This window comes from Magallana gigas, chromosome 1, assembly GCF_963853765.1.
Source record: "Magallana gigas chromosome 1, xbMagGiga1.1, whole genome shotgun sequence".
NCBI classification, from domain to species: Eukaryota; Metazoa; Mollusca; class Bivalvia; order Ostreida; family Ostreidae; genus Magallana; species Magallana gigas.
Genome location: NC_088853.1, coordinates 24,071,937 through 24,095,106, shown reverse-complemented (window position 1 = coordinate 24,095,106; position 23,170 = coordinate 24,071,937). Strand labels below are relative to the sequence as shown.

General features: G+C 32.4%; 2 protein-coding genes and 1 long non-coding RNA gene across 4 annotated transcripts in view; all 3 read right to left on the bottom strand.

Moving 5' to 3' along the window:
* Positions 1 to 3,864: 3,864 nt before the first annotated feature.
* Positions 3,865 to 23,170, bottom strand: part of LOC105333310 (angiopoietin-1 receptor) — an 85,053-nt gene continuing 65,747 nt past the window's right edge. Inside the window, exons 7-8 of the mRNA XM_034465161.2 lie at positions 4,436 to 4,553; positions 3,865 to 4,306 (exon numbers count right to left, since the gene is read on the bottom strand). Of these exons, the coding sequence (XP_034321052.2) occupies positions 4,141 to 4,306; positions 4,436 to 4,553 (284 nt within the window). The 3' untranslated portion in view covers positions 3,865 to 4,140. The remainder of the gene's footprint in view (positions 4,307 to 4,435; positions 4,554 to 23,170) is intronic.
* On the bottom strand, positions 4,619 to 9,058 carry LOC136276577 (uncharacterized). Its single transcript, XR_010715091.1, has 6 exons — positions 8,215 to 9,058; positions 7,664 to 7,891; positions 6,847 to 7,089; positions 5,659 to 6,203; positions 4,913 to 5,038; positions 4,619 to 4,754 (listed from the first exon to the last, which is right to left on the bottom strand). It is a non-coding gene; the product is annotated as an uncharacterized lncRNA (long non-coding RNA).
* LOC136273542 (multiple epidermal growth factor-like domains protein 10) lies at positions 12,132 to 21,742 on the bottom strand. Of its 2 annotated transcripts, XM_066078119.1 has the most exons (7): positions 21,552 to 21,742; positions 21,130 to 21,270; positions 19,152 to 19,328; positions 13,629 to 13,754; positions 13,126 to 13,245; positions 12,922 to 13,039; positions 12,132 to 12,789 (listed from the first exon to the last, which is right to left on the bottom strand). In XM_066078119.1, the coding sequence occupies exons 1-6, from the start codon at positions 21,595 to 21,597 to the stop codon at positions 13,029 to 13,031; spliced, it is 621 nt and encodes a 206-aa protein (XP_065934191.1). In that variant the 5' UTR covers positions 21,598 to 21,742; the 3' UTR covers positions 12,132 to 12,789; positions 12,922 to 13,028. The 2 variants fall into 2 exon arrangements, 1 of the variants encoding a protein (XP_065934191.1); XR_010711703.1 differs by having other exon boundaries at positions 12,922 to 13,233.

Sequence of the window (23,170 nt, the reverse complement as noted above, 5' to 3'; positions counted from 1 at the left end):
GGGTTTTTGAAGAATAATTTTGTATTTCGAGGAGGGGGAACATGCGCGGATCAGAAAAGGTGGTTGTAAAGTCAGACGGTTATTTGAGTTTGCCAAGGGATGTCCGAGGCATATTTGGTAAGTTTAAAATGTACACGTAATTGAAAGAAATTTTGCTGGGGGGGGGGGGTGTCTGGAACCCTTCCCCTTCTAGATCCGCATACGGAGAAGACCGATGCCGGTAATTTTACTGTAATTTTAACCATTTTTATTTAATTATCCAAGTTCATAATTATCAGAAAACCAATATTACCTTTCAAAGCATTTAAACTTCAAACTTAAGATACGAACCATTTAGTCTCGGTGAGTATTGCGTCCGCGTACGAAAATGATGGCAATTTTCAAGAAATTCGGATGGACGATCTGTCCGATTCTTTTTTGACTAAAAGCTACAAACCTGCAGTTAGAGATTGTCAAACTCTTATTGATTATGTCAATTTGTTTGTCTCAAAGAATCATTTTTTAAATCAATAAAGTTTTACCTTAAAAAAAAAGAAAGAAATCGGGCACAGTTTTCAATGTTAGCATTTTACAATTTTATGGTCTAATAAAATTTCAAGAAACAACTCTTCATTGCTTTATCCGAAATATTGCATGAAAAAAAATTTACATCACATTTTTTAAATTACAAAAGGATATTCAAAATGAACTTGGATTAACCGCTAACAAACAGGCATAAAGAGAGACTGAGAACCAATTTCTTCTTTTTTTTTTTTACATCAAAAGAAATTTGTATGCGTTAATGAAAATGTACGTAGATCAGCAAGGGGTTCTTTGACGTGCAAGCACCTACTTAACAGATTGTTACACGGGTCTACAACGATGACAAATGTCGCAAAGGCAATATTGTGGGTGAAGGATGAATGTGTAGTTTGTTTTTGAAGTTTTTTTCTGATACACGTAATTGTATTTATCTGGATCGGTTATGTTTGTTTTGTTTATTAAAGAAGGGGATTAAAGAAATGAGTAATTTCCAAGCACGTAGCATCGTTTTTGAAAGTGTGGGGGGGGGGGGGGGGGGGGGATCATCCAACAAATCTTGACAAGCAAAAAAAGATTTTATTTTTATGTTAATTTTCCAAAATTTTCAAAATTTCACTCATTATTTCATGATTTTCATACCATTTTTTTTACATGCTACCAAAATGGGGTTGGGGGGAGGGCAATTACATGATAATTCAATTTTTATATGTAAATTTAAAAAAAAATAGTTGCTGCGAGAAAAAGTGGGGAGAGGACATCTTTATGTGATATAACATGTAAAACTGATTTCATTCCACCCACAAGCTTGAAATAATGAAATAATTTTAATGAAAACAACATAAATAGACGTCATAAATCCCATATCAAATGACATATTACCACTTGATTCTGTGCGTCTTTTTAAAGAATTTATAAACAGCTGCAAATTCTAAAATGTATTTTTAAAGGTAATGTTAGCTGCAAGTCTGTAGACCTTGTATGAAAAATTTCGGATTGTAGTCAATTTTTCCGGGATACAGACCGAGCGGTACATATATACAGCTAAGGTAACTAAGAATGATTCCAATAAAATACTTTGTTGAGTAATGCAAGGTTTTAAGAAAGCAATACTTATATGCTTAAAATATAACACCCAAATACTTCGTCTTACATTCGCTATTTGTAGAACAAGCAGAACCAGTATCAGTCTGACCGGCCTCACCATATACATTGTCGGAATCTAATTGTCCTAGCATTGCATTGCTCTGCATGTACACAATTTCTTTTAAAAATTAAACACTTAAAGTGTTCATCTATATTGCTACACATAACGTACACACGTGATTCAAAATAACCCAGACCGAAAACAGTAAAGAATTCAGTCATTGAGTCTACATTTTATAGAACTTGTAAAAAACCACATTGCGGGTCTGAATGTTTGTTGATATGTCAATCTATCAATATACAGTTTGTTAATTATTTTCGATTGCTAATGCTACAGCGTAGTTAATGAACATTGAACAACATTTTTCCATGCCACTTTTTTCCATGGAAGATAGCGAATACAAGTATAAAGCATTTATAAAATTTATTTAATTACCTATGGAATAAAAAATTTATAAGTTGGTGCTGAAGGTTGTTTGGTATTTTCGTTTGTAGATGTTTTGCAAGTAAAAAACCTGAAACGCGGGGCCAGTCATAATTAATATTCCTAATAACCGTAACTTAAAACTAGCGGCTTTGGATTCAAATATTATCGTATACGAATATTAAGTTCACGTTTTAAAATCATCTGCAGATGATAATTATATTATATCCATCGCCAATCAGTATTTTTTTTTTTTGCTTTAAAAGAATTAATTGTTCTATCGGGAGCAATCCCGCGTTCGTTTAAATTGCCAGCGTACATTTGTCATGTCAGTAATACACATTGTGCTTTATAAGACGGCCGTGTGTACGTATTGTAGAAAAGTTGAGTTTAATTACCATGCATTGGAACCATTTTATTAACACATCTCCCAGTACTGAAACAATTCAAAATGTCTCAGTTACAGTAACACAGTGTGGCGTTAAACGTCCAGCTCTACAAGCACATGCACAGTCGTCTAGGCGACGGCCTAAATACAGCTAGCGACTCTCCTATCGATCGGTTACCTGAGTCTCGTAATGCATCTAAATATAGACAGGGGCACAGTTATGAAACAAACAACAAAAATAAGGTCAAAGAGGTTCATCTATATGAAATGAAAATGTACATATGAATAAAAACATTTGGGAATTTTATGTGGAATTATTTTTGCGCGCTACATGTATCAGTTAGTGCATTACAAGAAGCCCTTTCATAACCTCATAAATGTGCGCACCCCCACAAAAAATGGACCGAACTGACAACAATTGTTTCTGCAAATACTGACTATAAATTACGAAAACATTAAATTGAATACTATAGAAGGATTCAAAATTAATTTCTTTACAACTTTGCTTCAATGATGCATTAGAAATTTTTATTCCTTTTTCAGTTATTGACAAGAAACTTTGGACGCCTCTAACTCCCTAATTATAAGGGCCAGTCCCTTTTTCTGTATACCGAATGAAGGTTTGGGTAAGACCAAGAACTTTTAAAATACATGTTATAACAAATTTTTATCAGGTAGAAAACTAACACGGAAAATACGCAAATTTTTTTTATTTCTTTTCTTACCTTTGTTTCAACATCTATAAAACCCTTTTATTTGCATTTAAATAATAAATAAAATATATCTCGCACAAATTCAATGTATTAGCTTCCAAACCAGTCTATATTTAAGACTTTGCCAGTCAGCGTTAAAGCTAAACCCCCCTGGACATAAGAAGTCGTTAAATTTTACTAAAAGTGGAATAACTCAAAACCGGATATGGATTTTCCTCAACTAAAATATGCAACGACAACATCACGCGGCATGTTATCAGCCCTGAAAATTTCAAAACAATCGGGGAACAAACGAGCGAGATATTAAGGATCAAAGTTGGCGTCTAGAAGGAAAAAACATGATAAAAAATTTGAAATTTTCTCAGAATAATAGTAAGGTTTTCCGCTCCCAGCTGAAAACCTTAAAAAAACATAAATACATTCAATCAATATAGAATGTTTATAGCAACAAATATAGTATTGTTTTTTTTTTCTCCCAAATTAAAGTGATAAATCATATTTTTGGGCCAGATAGTTTAGATCTAAACAAAAACCTATAAGGACTTTTTTCTATCTACATTCATCAAGACTTCTTGTGTTCAGCTTCAGACTAAATTTTACCAATTCAAAACTTGTGTGGTACATTTTTACTTCTTTTCATATTTCTAAAAAAAGTAAACATCGGAACGGCATGGTGTGCATATCTAATGTATTAATGGTATTTTCTTACACAATTTGAGAAATACTCTCAGTGTCCTCAACAGACTTTTCTTAAAATAAATAACATTAAGATCAAAGTACGCACTGTCTTTGCACATATTGATTTGAAAGACATGATTATAATATTTGGTGAATGTCAGCAAAATTTCAGTGTAATATAACTGAACGGTAACTGGGTGACATGCGTGTAGTTGTGCAGTTCTACATTCAGTTAACTTTAGTGAATAGCACAGGTTTAAACTTTTGAAAGGTTAGTGTTGATGTAGAGTTTGGTAGTTGTTTTCGTTCTCTGATACACAGAGCTCTTGGTAGTTAGATGCAGTATTGGCGGGATCATTTTGTTCTGTGTTGGACACAGACCTCCTAGAAATTTTAGATTTATCCACCGTTGTCGATTTCTGTTTCAAGATGGTTTTCCTATTTCGAAAAAAAGATGTTTAATGCTGTGTAAATTATAAGTATACTAAAATGCATTGTTTGGCTTTAAATATGACATAATACATTTAATATTAATGACAGGTAACGAAAACGTAAATCATATCATACCGTCGACTCATCAACGTAGCAGAGATGAATATGATGTTGATGATGAGTGATACTAAGAATGCAACCATCCACAATGGATGAGTTGGTAAATCTGTCCTCTCAACATTCCTCTGGTTATCTGTATTTAGTTTTAATAAAAAGCACCATTTTCTTTTGGAACTATATATTATTTCTATAAATCGATTAAAACTGAATAATTGTAACTTCTTATCATATTTGCCATCACACAGACAATTTCCATTGAATCGGTCACAAGTCTGGTTGATGCAGTGTACACTGCACGGATACTGACAGTTTTCTCCATAGGACCGGATACATTCTTAAAATATTATGTGAAATTCTTGTGGTTTGCAATAATGTCTTGTTAAATATAGTTTGCTTCCTTACAATTACCCGATGAATTGGATGATGTATAGCTACCATCAATTTTCTAGAAATTAAATTTAAAAAATTGAATAGTTATATCATTATAATCACCTGTTGTAAAATTATCACCCATCCAGCCTGCCTTACAGGAACATAGAATATCTTTGTGTCGACAAGTCTTGCAGTTAGGCGAACACGCACGGGAACAGTTTTTACCATAATTACCAGGTTGGCAAGCTGTAAAAATGGGAAAAGGTACTGTAAAAAGATAGCCAAAAGGATTTTTTCCGCAAAATATGCTCATAATTATCAAATGTGTTGTCTAATACATGTTGGTCATGTAATTAGTCATCGTTGTCCAAAAGCTGTTCATTTTGATCGCCAATAAACTAAACAAAACCCCGCAATTTTGCAAAAATGTGGGAAATGAAATCTTTTTCTCTTCATTTCCTATATTCGAAAGAAAAAAAGACTGCTAAAGAGCACTTTTTACTTACATGTTTGTTAAAATAGCTACATGTATACACATGAAAGTAATAATGATACTTGGTCAAAGTTGCTCACGATGTTTCTATTGTAAAGCAATCTGGAATCACTTACATTTTTCTCAAAAACATTATTTAAACTAACATTACTTTATTATAACGCCATTTAATATTTTTCTTTAACACAGTGTTTTTAACATCATTTCAGCATTTGCTAGACCTTTAAGTGAAGGGGCAAAAAATATATATTATATTATGATATATGTAAGCAATAAGTGGTGTAGAATATTTCAATCATTTACTTTGTTATGTGATGTAAATAATGTAATTCTAATATAAAATGGGATATTTTGTAAAACAGAAAAAAATTACCTTTGTCACACATAAATCCTGTCCACCCAGTATCACAGCCTTCGTTACATTGACCAGTCACGTGATTACAAGTAGTTCCGTCTTTGCAATGTCCAGCACAACGACGATTGCAATTTTCACCGTACCATCCTATTACACATTCTATTTGAATAAAACAAAAATTCAAATAAATACACAATATGCATTTTATCGCTTAGTTATAGTTAGTAATAGTTAATAAACCAATATTAGTAAAAATAACTGGAATTAAAATAATTTTGAATAACCCTAAATCAGCAATATATAAGCGTACAATACAAATAACCCGCAATTTTAAACAGAAATTTATGTATCTGATATCAATTTTATTATAATACTAAATGCATGTTTGAAACACTTTTAGATATATTATATGAAAAGAATAATTCCTCTATTGCAGAATTCCCCGGTACATCCCGACTTGCAGGCAAAACAGGTTCCATTCTGAATGTGACATGTGCTATCTTTACAGTTGTTGGGACAACGTTTGTCACAGTTATTGCCATACACACCTGGTGAACTACATCCTTAAAGGTATTCATATAAATATAAATACAATATTACATAGAATATATTTCAGTGTTCTGTGTAACAAGTTGAGAGTTAAAACCCAGAATACTTTTAAAAATATATCTACATTTTACATTTATTGTTTGGGTTTTTTTAACTTTTTTCTACGAATAAGTAAGATATTTGTAAAAGCTGGTCCCATGACTGCAAGCGTGTGAGAAAATTTTAAGAGATTTTGAATCCACAAATAACGAAATACGTTTTTCAGGCAAATAAAATGTTATTTACATCAGTGTTGTATTAAAATCTACAAACTAAATAAACGCTGGATCTTCAAAACTTTACACAAAAACAGACTATAAACAACATGTGCTACGTTTAAAAATGTGTAAATAGATTGACATAATCATCATTATCAAAATCGTTTACACACTTGAGTAAAAAATATTTTTAGTGAAAAATATTGGACTAAATTTTTAAAATGATAATTGATTTTAAATTCTTCAGTTTATTTTTCACCTATAAGATTAATATTGAGTTTGAGTTGTTTCATTTCCTTTTCGTACCTAATCTGTTTATTTGATAAGAATATTATTTTGTTCTTGTGATGAATATCATAGTTTCATTTTACAGAGCATAAAAACCTTTTAGATCACATACCTTTTACGATAAATTCACATAATTCAGTTGAAACGTTTAACGTTTTATATCCCTCTGGGTAGATTATATCTTTTAAGCGCTCGTTGTAAAAGATGACGTAACGCCCGGACTCTATACAAGTTGTTGTGAAATTAAGTGGTGGTAACTCAGGTCCATCTTTGTAACACAAGGTAGAACCGGGTATATAACCAGTGGATGATACGTAAAGAGAGAATCCGGCAAAACGTCCTCGTTGTCTGCTCTCTTTAAAACCGAATATATCTGTCAAATTCTATTAATATACATTAACACCTAACATTAAATATCCTAAGTAAACATTCAGTAAAGATATCAAACATTTCCAAAATAGCGTTATATACAGCATACATGTATGTAGATTTTAAAAAGCAATCTTTTAAAAAATTACTTGTTTTTTGTGTTGTAAAGAGTGTTCGTTTCGAAAAAAAAATTGTATCAAAAATTGTTTAGCATTTTCAACAAAAAAATATATATACATGTACTTTGGATAAAAATATCTATTTAGTCCAATTAGATTATCACTTTACAATGTAATATATCTAACTGGGTTTTTTTTTGGAAATTTTGAAACTTCTTTGGAATAGTAGATTGAAAATAGCATTTTGATAAGAAGATACATATTCAAATAAAACTTACTTTTTAAAAGGTTATATCAGTTTTATATTAAACCCAGTGGCAAATATTTTTTAAACAAGGTGTTAAAACTGAGGTGTCGCAACATTTAGAACAAAAGAATTATTGTAGATTTCTTTTTCTAAAAGCCATCAACGTAAGCATATAATTTGTATGCAAAAAATACCATATCCTTTGTAGTTCTTAAATATAATGTTAACGCTGTAAATGTTGTACACTCCACCAAGATCCACTTTCCACCATAAAGTCTTGTCTGGAGAGTTAAGTCCTATATATTGTGCCTTCGTACACGATAATGCATTTCTATCAACTGCATTTTTAGCATTACTAACATCAGAAAACGGCCATGCTACTCTTGTTGATTGCGAGGCTGTTTTATTGTAAGACAAATCATCTAACAAAAAAGATAAGTGACACATTTAACTTACAAGTTTACCTTCATTACTCTTTTGAAAAAAATTGGTAAGCTTGAAACTATTATTTAACTATCATTAATCTATAAGTTGAATCGGTTTTTTTATCTTTACACATAACTCTAATCAGAAGTTATATTGTCTAAAGCTGAAAAATATCAATGTTCCAACGCCCTTATAACATATTACACAACTTAAATACTTCATAAAGTATTACGGTCGCCTCATATCAAAAGTAATCAATAACTAAATATATTAATAGATTAATTTCAAATTGTCAAAATTTACAAAATGTGGAACATACCATACGTAAATACTGAAGATAATACGCAGAAAATGAGGTAGGAGTTACAGTTGTTATATATCATGTTTTGCCTGAGATTCTGAAGTGACTGTCATGGACAAGGAAGATTAATTTAAAAGAGACTAAACAAAAACTATGTAACGGAAATGTTAAGTATGTATAATTAATTCATATGCTTTAAAAATGTGTAACTATTTGCTAATTACTCGAGATATAATTTCGAGTTGTTGTTATAAAGTGTATATTAAGGACTAAGAAAGTGTTTGTCACGAACTTCATACAAAAAAGGAGCACGTTTTTATTTGGATAAATCTATTAAAATATTATACGTCAAATCAAATGAAAAATAAACATTTCAATGGTGAAAATATGACACGATATGAGCACTGGTCTCTGAGCACACAAATGCATTTGTTTCCGAAAAAACGTTTATCTAATATAACAATGTTTCTGACTCAGAATTCAGCTGAGTATCCACCCTTCCGTTATTAATTGCATTCAGTTTACACTCAATAGAAAAGCATACGAAAAGTGTGTGATAGCTCCATTCTCTTCGACAACAAGAGTATCCACCCTTCCGTTATTAATTGCAATCAGTTTACACTCAATAGAAAAGCATACGAAAAGTGTTTGATAGCTCCATTTTCTTCGACAACAATTCATGCACAAACTGTATGATATATTTTTTTTTCATTTTAAAGGCAAACTGTATGAAAGTTTCAGAATCATGAACATTCTTAAAGCTGCTCTTTTTTAAAACAAAAATGACTACTATATGGAGTATTGTGTACTAAATGTAGGTTCTTTATTTGATTTACATGTACATACTTGCCGCATATTTTTCTCAAAACTTCAAAAATTCGTATATCAAAATGTTCATGTTTCACGACAAGCGAACAATAAATGAATTTATCTGTTATTTTTACATATTCGTCCTGTTTATTGGCATGCCATTTATTCAAAGTATTAGACGCATGTAATTCACATCAACAAATAAATACTCCTTATTTGAAAAAAAATATAAAATTATATACCTTTAGTGTTTCAATAATGCATGTACATGTATTTATATTCAACAACATATTTTTTATCTCTCCATCCATATATCTGGCTTCCAGACCTTAAGTTTAAAGAAATGCATCACTATTTTGGATAGCCAGTCATGCGATAACATTAAAAAAAAATATTGAGAATTTTTACAATTTTTTTTTTCTTTTCAAAATAACAGTAAAACGAATTTCACGAACAAAAATAGATAACATTTCGAACAGGTGTGAGTTAAAAAGACATTAAGTTTTGCGCTTCAATTCTGTTGTATTTAGGGAATAATGAATTTAACAATATGATTGACACTCCGTAAAATACTTGCATGATGGAATTAATACTCTTTTCAAATGTAGAAACCTGATTAAAGCCGTACCTCATAACAAATTTCATTAATAGGTGTGATAGTAGAGTAATATGTCTATGTGTATTTATTCGTTTTGTATTTTCTATTTTTCGTTTTGTTCAATAGAATCTGAAAATTATATCAGTTAAAGTTTTACTGTCCAAGTGAATTGAGTTCTTCCTATCTGTAATTTCATTGGTTCATAATATTAACCAATTATATACTAGCGGAAAAAAGAAACTGTGCATTATTTAATATATGAAAAAACCATCTAAAAATTACAATGAACAAATTTTATTTTTTGTAATACTGTTTAGACATGTATTCGTAACAACATCTCATAACACATTGATGTCAACGTCGAATTACGTCCATTTTAGCACACTCGAAAGTCACTGTTATTTGAAATTGAATTAACAAAATTAATAACGCGTGTGACCACCATTTGCGTTCACGCATGCTTGACAGCGACGCCTCATTGATGCCACTAAAGTGTTCAGAAATGCTTGAAGGATGTTGTTCCAGATATTGGTTAAAGCCTGGCCTAAATCAGCCAATGTCACTGGCTGATTTGGTAAACGGCGTCAACATCTTTCCATTTCATCCCAGACGTGCTTGATCGGCGACAAATCGGGGGAAACAGCTAGCCAAAGCATGACATCGACATTCTGTTAAACAAACAAGTCCCTGACTACACGTGCAACGTGTGGCCATTTCGGTGTCTTGCTGCAGAGTGATGTGATTTTGATGTCTCTGTATGAAGGGTATCACATGGCGCTGAATAATTTCATCTCGAAAGCGTACGCCGGTGAGATTTCCATTGACAATTTGTAGAGGGGTCCTTCCACGTGCGATATTTCACCCCACACCATAACGCTACATCCACCAAATTGTTGACGTTGCACAACACAAGCGTCCTGCTAACGCTCCCCAACGCGACGATACACCCTACAACGGTCGTCACTGCTATCCAAATGAAATCTGGATTCATCAGTAAACAGAATATTGGCCCAGTCCTGTATTCTGAATCGCAGATGTCGTGTGCACCACGCTAGTCTGGCGATACGATGACGTTGAAGCAGTACTGGGCACTGCTTGACGTCTTGGTCTAATGTTTTGCTCACGAAGACGCTTACACACAGTTCTTGGACTAATTGGTCGAAACCCTGGAATGCTTCGGGCAGTCAAACTTGCTGTCTGGAAACGATTTCTCAGATGCAAAAGTCTAATGTGGTTGTCCTGTTGACGTGACGTCACACGAGGTCGCCCAGAGCGCGGTCGAACCTGGGTGTTGCCAGATTGTTAAACGTCTCCATAATGACTGGATTGTGTTCCAATGAACTCCAAAGTGTCGTGCTACAGTATTTTGTGCCACTCCAGCTTGCAGCATACCAACAGCACGATTCGTTGGTTTTCGTTGAGTCGTGGCATGACATAAGGGTAACTTTTGTTGAAACTAAAATGATTTCCTTAACAAAAAAAGTTTAAACAAATCCGTTACAGTTCTTATTCCAAACAGTATTGACCCGTAAAACTCGTGCGTACAAATTCTTCAATAAACAACTCATTTTATGTCTGGTTGAACGAGACTGTAGTTAACTCTAGCTTAGCAATACATACCACTACAAAAATATCGAAATTGCTCACTAACCATGAAAAGGTCCGTACAAAAACAATACCAAATCGATTGTTTAAATTTTATACATACAAACAATAGATATAGAAATATTATACTACATTTGATAATGCACAGTTTCTTTTTTCCGATAGTTTATTTAAGCTATGTGTATAAATAAGTTACCTATAATTCTAATTAAGTTAGAGCAGTATGCCGTTTCCACAAAATACCAACCAGTCGATATCCGTAGCATATTATGGTATGTAAATTTTATATTAACTTATGTTTTACTTATCAGTGTAAATGTTTAGTCTCTGGTTTTAATTTAATTGCATTGTCAATACTAAAGGTAATCTTTCTTTACAGTACGCACTGTAATTGATTTTTTATGAATCATATAATATATTTGTGGTAACGTACAGCTTATTTATTTTCTTTTATCTTGTCAGTTTTCTCATATAATGTATTATTTTATAGGTTAATACCTCTATATTCATTATTCAAATAAAGTCATCAGATACACGGTATACCATCTTCATTTTTCCTGGACTGCTCGGTTACATAGGAATCAAAGTAATTCTACAAAGCAGGCTCAACGTCATCATTATTTACAGAAAGTTTTATTATGCAACAAAAGAGTATTTTACTATTCTAATTTGAAAAACGTGCAATATAAAATGAAGACTTTGGGATACGTCTGCTGATAAATAACTATGGACTCTTTTTATTTGATTTTATGAAAATGTGCCGTATTTCATGTGGATGCCACATGTTATTTTAAAATGAAACCATCTTCTTCATTTTTTTTTTACTATTTTCTACGTTTTAATGGAAGGATTAGTGTATGTTTCGATTAACCAACCAACCAATTGCAATTTGTTTAACTTTTATCTGTCACATAATGCTCACACATGATTTATTTCTTATTTATAAATGATTAATTCTTTAAAAAAGAAACAAAGCAACAACAACAAAAATTATATTAGTATAAAAAATAAAGAAAAATCTTCAAAATATTTAAATAGATATGTCTTGCTTTACACGTCCATCATATTCAAGAATATCAAACCTTAAATCATGTTTTGTACCTTCATATAAACTGTGATAAACATATCTCCATGTTTACATTTAATCAAAACATCGGTACGCTGAAATGACAATGTTTAGGATATATCTATTTTCACAACAACACCACCATTCGAAAAATTTCAGTTTTACAATTTGTAGTTTCTACATCTATTTAAAAGAAAACAACTTGTTCATGTCAAAAATCATTTTAAATTAAACACAGGTTGAACTTTTTTTCATTCAGTGATATTCAATGCAGTGTAGTCACATGTTCATATCCTTATATCTTTATATGCACATACAGTTTACTGATGGCACCGATTCCTCCAATTAGAGTCACTGTTGATGTAGTGTTTGATAGGTGTTTTCGTTTTGTGATACACGGAGATCTTGATAGTGAGATGAGTCACCAGTTGTAACTGTCTGTCCTGTGATAGACCCAGATCGACAAGAAAAATTAACCTTATCCGTTTCAGACTTCTGTTTCAAGAATGTTTTCCTACGAGAAAACGATATATATCTGAATGACTAGATCACATATTTGCTGTTTGAAATCAAAATCAGAAGATAAACAACAGTTTTTTTTCCTTTCGGAATTGCAGAAAAAAGTACCAGGTATTTCATTTCATACCTTCGACTAATCAACGTAGTAGAAATAAATATGATGTTGATGAGAAGTGACAAAGAGAATGCAACAATCCATAATGTACTGGATGCCACATCCGTCGTATCAATATTCTACAGACTATCTGTACAGAAATGCATTATTATCTTAATCAATTATAACAGAAAAAAAATATTATTCGATTTTAACCGATTGTATGTCAGATTTTACCATATTTGCCATCACACAAACAGTTTCCGTAGAATCTATCACATGTCTGGTTAATGCAATGTCCACTGCACGGGTACTGACAGTTTTCTCCATAGGACTGAATACATTCTGAAAGGTATACTGTATTAAGGTCAAGATATAGTGTATGAAAGGTGCCACCAGGTTTCTGAAATGATCGGCATCAAACAAGCCCTTGACCTCCTCTTTAAAATGTTGTCAAATTGAATATAGGTACAGGGATTACTTTTACCAGGATTTAATATAGAATGTCAAAATATTGTTTGAATTACTACATAAATTCGTTAAAGCCGTAAAATACGGGAAAAGTTTCATCAAATCAATTATGGTGGCATAATGGTTCTAGCACTAAAAAGACAGTCTGGAATCATTTACTAGATCTTGATTTTAATTACCTATTGTTAAGCTTTCGAAAGAGCTGGTGGAATTTCTCATTTATTTATCCTTTGGTAGCATTACAAAGGTTATAGTTTCATCTAATTTACCTATTGAGCAATTATGACCCATCCAACCTGCCCTACACAAACACAGACCATCTGTGTGTCGACATGTCTTACAGTTGGGGGAACAAGGTAGAGAACAGTTTCTACCATAATACCCAGGTTGGCAAGCTGTAAATATCAAAAGGGGGGCATAAAAACAATATGACCAAACCTTTATAAAAAGTTAGTGGCAAGCTGTAAAAATCAAAAGGACGGCATAAAAAACATTAGACCAAACCTTTATAAAAAATAAGTTCAAAATCATTGTATTTCTTTTTAATGAAAATATTTATTTAAATTCTGTCTACGATTTCGTTCAAATCTTACAAATGTTGCAATGTACCCGTCAATACAACCTCGGGTGCAAAATCCACTGACATGGTCACATGGTTCATTGTTTCTACAGTGTCCGCTACATCGCTCTTTGCAATTCAATCCAAAATATCCCGATATACGTTCTATCATCAACACAGCTCCGATGGACACAGATTGTTGTTATAAAATTCTTTATACTCATTTTTTTTGGGTTTCAAAATTATTGTAGGGGTGAGCGCAGTCTCTGTATCTAAATATGTGCATGAAACTAAATAAAGTATGTTTGTTTACTATTATAAACTAATCGGTGAAATCTATCTCTCTCTCTCTCTCTCTCCCTCTCTCTCATTCTCTCTCTCTCTCTCTCTCTCTCTCTCTCTCTCTCTCTCTCTCTCTCTCTCTCTCTCTCTTAGTTCATCCGGTTATTAAACAAAATAAAGATAATGAACCAAAAATGCATGATTAATTCAATAATCGGTTTAATGTTTGTATTTTCTTTTTCAATTTTAACTATTTCTAGGTCTTATTCTAGATCTGCTAGATACATGTTAAAGATGAAAAGACTCTCAACTGCCTTTGTTATATCGGGCAGGATATTAATGCTGTGTTTGTCTAGACACAGTTTTGTTCGTTTGTGTATATCTAATTAGAGTCTGTTGTTTTCCAACTTAAGAAAACCCCTGGAACTAACACAGAATATACAAGATAAACACAACAGGTATGTCGTGTAACCAGGTGCACGTCAGGATTTCTAAAGGCGTTGAAATCTTGCTATGTATGTGTATACGATAAGTCTAGTGAATAAAAGTTTATTTACATTTGTAATTCATTTTAAAGTATTATTTCCTACCTCTGGGTTTTAAAAATATTACGTCAACAAATTAAAGATACACGTATATAAGAGTAAAATCCTGAGGCTAATTAATTAATGTACCGGTGATCATAAATAGGGGATAATTATTTAAATATATGTATAAGGGTAAATATGTCACATACCCAGTCTGGTACATCATACAATTGTATGCACAAGTATATGTATACATCATTTAGCAATTGCCACATGCAGTAAATACGTCACCAGTAATAGGTTATATTGTTTGTTATAGAAATGATAGGCTAAAAATTATATATACAATTAAATATTTAAACATACTGGAACGGCGCCGTGATCATGAAAACCAGGAAATTGCGTAGAACTAATGCCCTTATAGTTTCAATGCATTTAATAAAAGAAATGATTTTATTTTCTTTCTTGCATTTGTATAGCGATGAATTAGATAAACGTATATCTACTCGGTTTAAATTTATTAACTAAGAAGGCTTACTAGTGACCTTAACGGTTTCCATTTAGGTATAATATTTTTTTTTCACTAAAGACCAAGTTCCGTATTTCATTTTTAATACATATATGCATGTAATTTATGAATTAGATATAACTGATTGTTACAAACTGAATTGTTTGTCAAAATCTTTTCAAGTAAAAATTACACATTCAATACATTGATTCGATATCCACTGATATATAGGATAAAAAACCACGTAATAAATGTAAGTTATTGTGACGCAGAGGAAGTGAGTTGATGCTGGTAAACGAAGGGTCCCGGGTTCAATTCTTGCCTCGGGCGTTTTGATTATTTTTCATTTTATTTTCTAGAACAAAAACCGTTTCTACTACTTTTTCTATCATAAAGTTAATACATTTTGTTGGTAAATTAAGCACAATATTGAGTTAAAAATTTTGTAATGGCTTAAGGGTGGCTTAAGGGTAGCTTAAAGGGGGCTTAAAGAAGTTTGGACATTAAGGACCTATAAGTTGTCCTTAAAGGTGGATTTAGGTGGCTTAAAGATAGTCTTTAAGCTGCCTTTAAGCCATCTTTACGTTTTCTTTAACGCAGGGGTGTTAAGGAAGCATATGGATTCTGAGTTACATGTAATTCCGTGAAATCACAAACCTTAGTTATTATGTACATATTCAAATATCTAAGCAACGAAACGTAGACTTAAAACAAATAAAAAACACTGAAGACATTTTTTTTTTCACAAATTAGTTTGTATTACGTAGATTTACACATTGATGACGTCATGACTAAAAGTTGAATGTCGTGTGAATTTGATCGGAAAGCATTGTAAACATATTCAAAATATAACTAATCTAAGAACTCTGATAAAGTATTGTGGTGTGATTTATTGAGATTTGATCATAAGAATACTGGGAGAGATGTTAGTTTTATCAATCATTCGCTAAAAGGTAGGTAAATTTGCTTTTATTTCTCGGCCAGGCTTTCCTCTGTCGTTGTTGACGATATAAAAACCCAACTCGTATCGATAGTTGGACCAATGCTTAAAATGAAAAGTGCTGCTAGAATCCCATGTTGTGTGTTGTTTTGATGGAACATACTGTTTTCCGTGCAAACTTTATAAAAGTTGGGAAGGTTTTACGAGAGCTGGATGAATAACTATTCAATTAAGAAGAACATAGGATTCTAGCAGCAGTTTTGATTAAACTGAGATGTTTTGCTTTCACTTGGTATGTTTATTTTAAATTGGAAACGGCGGGGTAGTGTTGTTCTATCTCATTTTATGTTAAGGGATATACGTAAGATATTTATAGTTGTCACGTCATAATGCATCAATGTGGGAGTAGCGTACTATTCGATTTTAATGCACTGACATCTATTTTAAAGGATAACACTAAGTTTCAGATCTTATTCAAAATAGTTATTTAGCTTCACGATTTTGAATATAGCAGTCAAAATGAGACGCTAAATTGCCCATATGCTTCCTTAACACCCCCGCGAAGCCACCTTTAAGCGAAACATAAAGCTAAAAGGTGGCTTAAAGATCGTCTTTAAGCTACCTTTAAGCATAAGGTCAATATCGTAGCATGTATCGTTTTTTAGTTATACAGCAAATACTTTTTGGGCGCCTAAATCTCTTTTTTAAGATGCCAGCCCCTTTTTGAGGGTCTCACATGAAAGCCCTTTAATTTATGCACACCTTTTGTTATATATGCATTTAGAAAATATTTAAAAAAAAAAATACGAAGCAAAGACAAAGGTAAAAATTTGTAATTTTTAAAACATAGATTTCGATTACATAATTTAAGCCATTTGGAAAAATCTAAAATACAAAAATCAGAGGATAACATTTAAAGTGTCAATTTTAAATATTTCCAACATTGGATTATTTGCTAATGTTCCTTTCAGAGACTTTGTCCGGAAACAAATGCCCCTACAAATTAAAAAAAGGGAATAACTCGAACCCGGAATTTAGGAGTTTTCATTTTTTTTGTTTCTTAAAATTAAAATCTAATTTACAATACACCCTAAACATTTGAATGAAATCGGATGACAAACAATAAAGTTTTTTAGGTTTAAAAAATGTCTAGAAGAAAAATAACAGCTAGATACGATCTCGTTACAAGTAACGAGTAGGTCTTCCGTTCAATTTCTAAACGATACGATTAAAAACTTTTAGAATTTCCCCTTAGCTTCTTCCTTTCAGATAATGTATACGATTGTCAATATCCTTTAAAATGCTTAACAAAGTGTTTGCTTTTTCATATACAATACATTAAAGATTTAAGATTTTAGTCCCATAAAATCCCTAATTACGTCATCAATTGGTGTTGCAATGAGTTTCACTAACTGATATTGTTATGATAAACAACTTTGTTTCTATAATGAATTGAACAAATTAATCTATAACTTTTAAACTATCATCTGATTTTGAAAATCTTTTACGTTTATTGTACAGAGGAGAGAGTACAATTTAAAAAATGTAGTCCGAGGGGTTACATTTCTTCATTTATCAAGCATATATCAATCCCATTTAATTCAAACAGTAGACTATTCTTGTAAACGACGTGACAAAAACTTTAAAGGCAGAAATACATGTGCAGAAATGCATATCTAATTGTTTATGGATTCCTCGCGTTGGTGTAAACTGAACCCGCGATTTCTACTTTCGATTTGCTTTCCGATCGCATCTTTTGAAACTGATATTTTCCCCACTGTTCAAGCGATTACTAAACTTATTTAGACCTGGCCTTTTGTATTCATGTAATTAACGTGGCATTAACACACTCTCACGTCAATGAATTAAGTGTTTTTGATGGCACTCTCTGCGTGGTCAATGAAATTCGTATGCGCGAATCCAAAGGTGCGTTCCAATCCCACCCCAGACAACAACATTATTTAACTTATTGTCTACCACTCTTGAACGCCATGCACATAACGACTTCTGTAGAAGATTGTGCAGTATTTAGTATCACTAGATACGACCTCGTTACGAGTAACGAGTAGGTCTTCCGTCCGATTTTTTTTTAATGATACCATGAAATATCGATACAATTTAAAAATTAACACACAGCCCCCCCCCCCCAATTTTGAGATAATGAATAAACATTCCTAATTACGCCAAACATGGGCCTTACGATGACCTTTTCAAACAGATATTGTAGCGATCAACAACTTTGATTCTATAATGCATAACAAAATATTTATAGTTTTCAAGTTATTCGTAATAGACTTTACGAGTCCCTTGATCCCTAAATAAATGGGCCAGCCCCCTTTTCTTGATTTTGGTGGAAAGAACTTTTGATTTTCTACTACTTTTGTTCTATATGTCTTAACGAAATATCAACCGATAAAAAGATACTGATCAAAACGAAAAATTTTACATCATTTTCGTGCCTAAGCGAGCTCCAAGGAATAGCGCCACTGGTGCAAAACAACTATTAAGTGCACAACTTCAAACCATGGTCTACCTATCCTGAAAATTTCAAAGTCATATCTCTAATAGTATCTGAGATCAGCTCTGCACAAGATTGGTCGTAAAAAATTACAAAATCGACCGTAAATCCGGACCGGATGTGACGACGACCAAAAATTCAAAAACATATTAAATTCAGATAATGTCCTATCATTTATGAAAAAATTGTTGAGATCGGTTGGGTAGTTTTCGAAAAATCGCGTGCACAAAATTTGGAAAAAAATAATAATAACGGAAGACCTTAATAATAAGAAACAGTACGAAAACTATTAGGTCTTCTGTTGGAAACAGAAGACCTTAATAATGAAGAAGTACCATCAGAAGTCTTCCATTGGAAACGGAAGACCTTAAATATAAAAGCAAAACATCAATAAGCATTGTTCAAGTTGTTACACAGAAAACTTATTTTCAAAACTCGTGAGTTGATATGTGACTTGCCTTGAGTGGTAGTGGTCTGTTTCGTGGAAGTGGTGGTGGTTTTCGCAGTGGTAGATGTGGAAGTGGTGGTTTGTTTAATTCCATTAGTACATGTGCCGTTCACTGCGTGACACGTATTATTAACGCATTGGTTACAGCTGAGAAAGCAGTTTTCTCCATATGAACCTAATGAGCACTCTGGTACGAAAAGAAATAAAAATCATTCATATTTTTAAGAACTTGTCCAAAGCAGTAATTTTATCTACTCTACAAATGGTCAGGTTCTTCGTGAGACCGCTGGGGAAGCTCAGCATAGAAAATGAAGTACACTCAGGCACATAAATTATATATTCATGTGATAAATGAAAATTAGGCTTAGTACATTTTACCAAATAGAGACAAAATAAAAAAGGAATTCACTATAAATTGCAATTTTTTAAAAATGTTTTAACAACTGTTTACGATTTTAACGCTACAGCATAGTCCGTACAATGTAGAAGCATAAGCACGAGTTCTTTTTTCATGAAAGGAACTTAGTTAAGGGAACACTAATGCTCATTTTGCGCTAATGCCATGAAATAACAGTTTTCCTTCACCTTAAATGCATTTTCTTGCAAAGTTAAAAGTATGAACTTTGAAAAAAATTACATCATTTTATTATAAGAATATTCTACAATCTACATCCGCCGAACAATTCCATCTCCCTTCTTTGTCAGATGCCTTATGTAAAATGCCGCTCTGGGGTCGTATTAAAAAATGTAGAAATTTCTTAACACTACGAGTTAATTTTCATGCCCTGTTTATTTTTCTATATAGCTATCTAGAACATTTTGTATTTCGAGTCAACATGATATAAATCTTGAAATCCCGACGTTCTTTAACAAACTATTGCGAGTTTATTTAATGTAGCAGTAATATTATAACAGTAACAAGATTCTAACTTTCAGTACATAAACAAATTCTATTGTTTTATTGTTCTGTGTTCAAAAATAGAAATAAGCAAGGAAAATATTTGCAATACAGGAAGCTTTAGTTCAAAAACTGAAAACTTATATTTTACAAAGATGTAGCCTAGTCTAATAAAAGCGGTTGTGTGTGCAAACGAGTTTTCAAAACGCGTTAACTCGGGTTACTCAATTTGTTTGCACACACCGTGTCAGGTGTGAGATAACTTCTTGCAACAACTGATGATTCAATGCCTAAGTATAATACAACATAATTCTGAATTTTATATTGCTATATTTGATACAAAAAGACTTCCGTATGAATATGAATATATTAAAGTATTGAATGCTTTTTTTTTTGGATGTCGTCGGTCCTATGACACACCAAGCAGTTCAGACAAATTTAATTTGTTTGCACTGCATTCAATGCTTAAATGTTGCTTATTTTGATTGTTTGGCAAATAAACAAGGTAAAATTGTCGTCGTCGTTTTATATTTCAGATAAAACCAAATATGTCGCTAAATGACACGGCCGTAATCTAATATTTCCTGCTCTAACGCTAAGATAATAAAAAGATAATGCTCTATCAAAGTTATTTGAGAAACGCATTTAAGCCAATATGTAAACAATCTGATCATATCCTCAATGCAAGTTATGTATTTCTTAATATAAAACCAGCACTGTATGTCGCAACAATAAAGTTGATGTGCAGGGAAAAAGTCCCAGAGTAGTATAAAACAACTGTTGCTAGTATTGACACTCTCCGTACCGTCTCTGGTACGAACAAAAACCTACGTTAAACCACTAAGTAACACAAGGGAAAGGAATCAACCGAATGTTGATGAATATTATGTTAATGTGTGAATGGTTGCCATAATCATACGCATATTAAAAAAAATATATAGCATAATAACTATAATGTTGTAGATGTGGGTATGTCATTCGTTGACCAAAAACAACATATGAAAATCAAACGAGTGAATGATTGCTGAGATCATAGCTATATCGCAAACACTATTTAAGAGTGAGTGTATGATGTGTATTAGGTCATTACCTATAATGCACAGCAGGCCCAGGTACCCAGCAGAACACCCCTGACACACACCAGTGTCCTCGTGACAGGTGATATTCTTGCAGAAGCCACACGTTAGGGAACATTGAGGTCCATACTTTCCATCTGGACATACCCCAAAGACTGCAGCAAATCAATTCATCAGTAACATCTCTCTCTCTCTCTCTCTCTCTCTCTCTCTCTCTCTCTCTCTCTCTCTCTCTCTCTTAAATTACGTCATTTCTCCTTGTATCACCTATAATATCTTAAACAAAATATTTCATTATGTCAGTTATTTAATTGTTGAATATCACGTTTGTTTTTGTTTAACCACCCCCTCCCCCATTAAAACACGTTTCCAGGTATTTTTCTTCTGTGTCTGTCTAGTCAATTACACATCATATTTCAAAAATGAATTTACTCACCGGTTTGTACACATACGATAAAAAGAACGCGCCTTAACAGTTTCATCACTGAATTACATTGAGAGGTGCACGCATTTCACGATTATTTATAAACAAAATGTCCGGAATGACGTCGTAGTTATTAAGACATTCTTTCTATAGTATTTGTGCATAGTTCACAATTCAACCACTAGTATTTACAACACAACAAAAATAAAAGGTATCTTAAGGCGGAAGCGCATATTGCAGTTGCTTTCATGACCTTTTACGTCACAAGCCATTTTTCATGGTAAATCTATCGGATGTTATTTAAACTAAGGGCACACAACTATTTACACCCCCTCCCCACTTCACCGTTCGACCCCCGTTTGAACATCGCATTTGATAATAAAACTCCTCTGGTATATGTAAAAATTTTTGTTATATAGTTTATAATCATCTATTGAAAATGCCTGATAGGGAAGATAGCAAGCTTTAGATACATTGAACAATGAGTTCTAATTCTCTCTTCTTTTTTTTTTTGCTTGGCTAATGATGAAAATCATCGGCTGTCTTTAATAGAAACACAATTTAGAGTGGTTGCACATGAGATGATTTTAATAGAATCTCCCAGAAGCTGTATTTGAATCAAACTTTTTCAAAAAAAACTTTTATAAGTAATTCAGATCATAAAAAAGTTTCATGGTGGCTTTTTCCTTAATATATTTTGTGACACTTTTCGATTTGTCTGTATTTAAAACGCAGCAAAATGTTTATTTTATTCTCTATACTTTATTAAATATATTCATACCTTGGATATATAGATTTCAATGTCAAGATGATGATATGATGACACAAATTGCAAGAGACGAAATCAAAATGGGTAGTAGATTTATGTTTTATGATATCTATGACAATCGTGTTGATTTTAGTTGGCTTTTTGTTGTAACATCGATATTCTGTAAGTAATATGTTAAACTTCGTTTGTATTTGACGACATGAAACAACCTTTGCGCAGTTAACCTTCTAATTATCTTCAATTACACATGAGGATATATTGAACTACGACAAAATAAAGCATGTTTACTACCTTAAAATATGACCTTGGTAAAAAAAAAACACCTCAAGATTGTGAGACTACACGTTTCGTAATACCTGTAAACGATCCCAGGATTTAAAAAAAATCAACTTAGAAATCTGAAGATACAAAAACCTGTGGTGTTCATTCTTTTCTTTAATTTTGTTGGTAATACATTGACATAAACCTTGACACAAGAGAAAAAGTAGAAAAAAAACCAACACAGAGAGAGAGAGAGAGAGAGAGAGAGAGAGAGAGAGAGAGAGAGAGAGAGAGAGAGAGACTGGCAGACAGACAGACCTACAGAAACATTTCATTTGTATTGATAACATTAAGAAATAGATTTTGTATAGAAAGTAACGAAAGTAAAAAGAATGTCTGAATATATAACACAATTTTACATAGCTCGATTTTTGCAATTTCATGTCAACTGGGTTTTTTTAGGTTTTTGATTTAAATCTGTTGCACTGGCCTCTTTTCTTCTTCAACTCTTAAAACAGGTATACTCTATCTCATTGAGCTTTACCTTGGTATACAATTTTAAAAATTGATTTGACACATAATTTCCAAAAAAAAAAAAAGG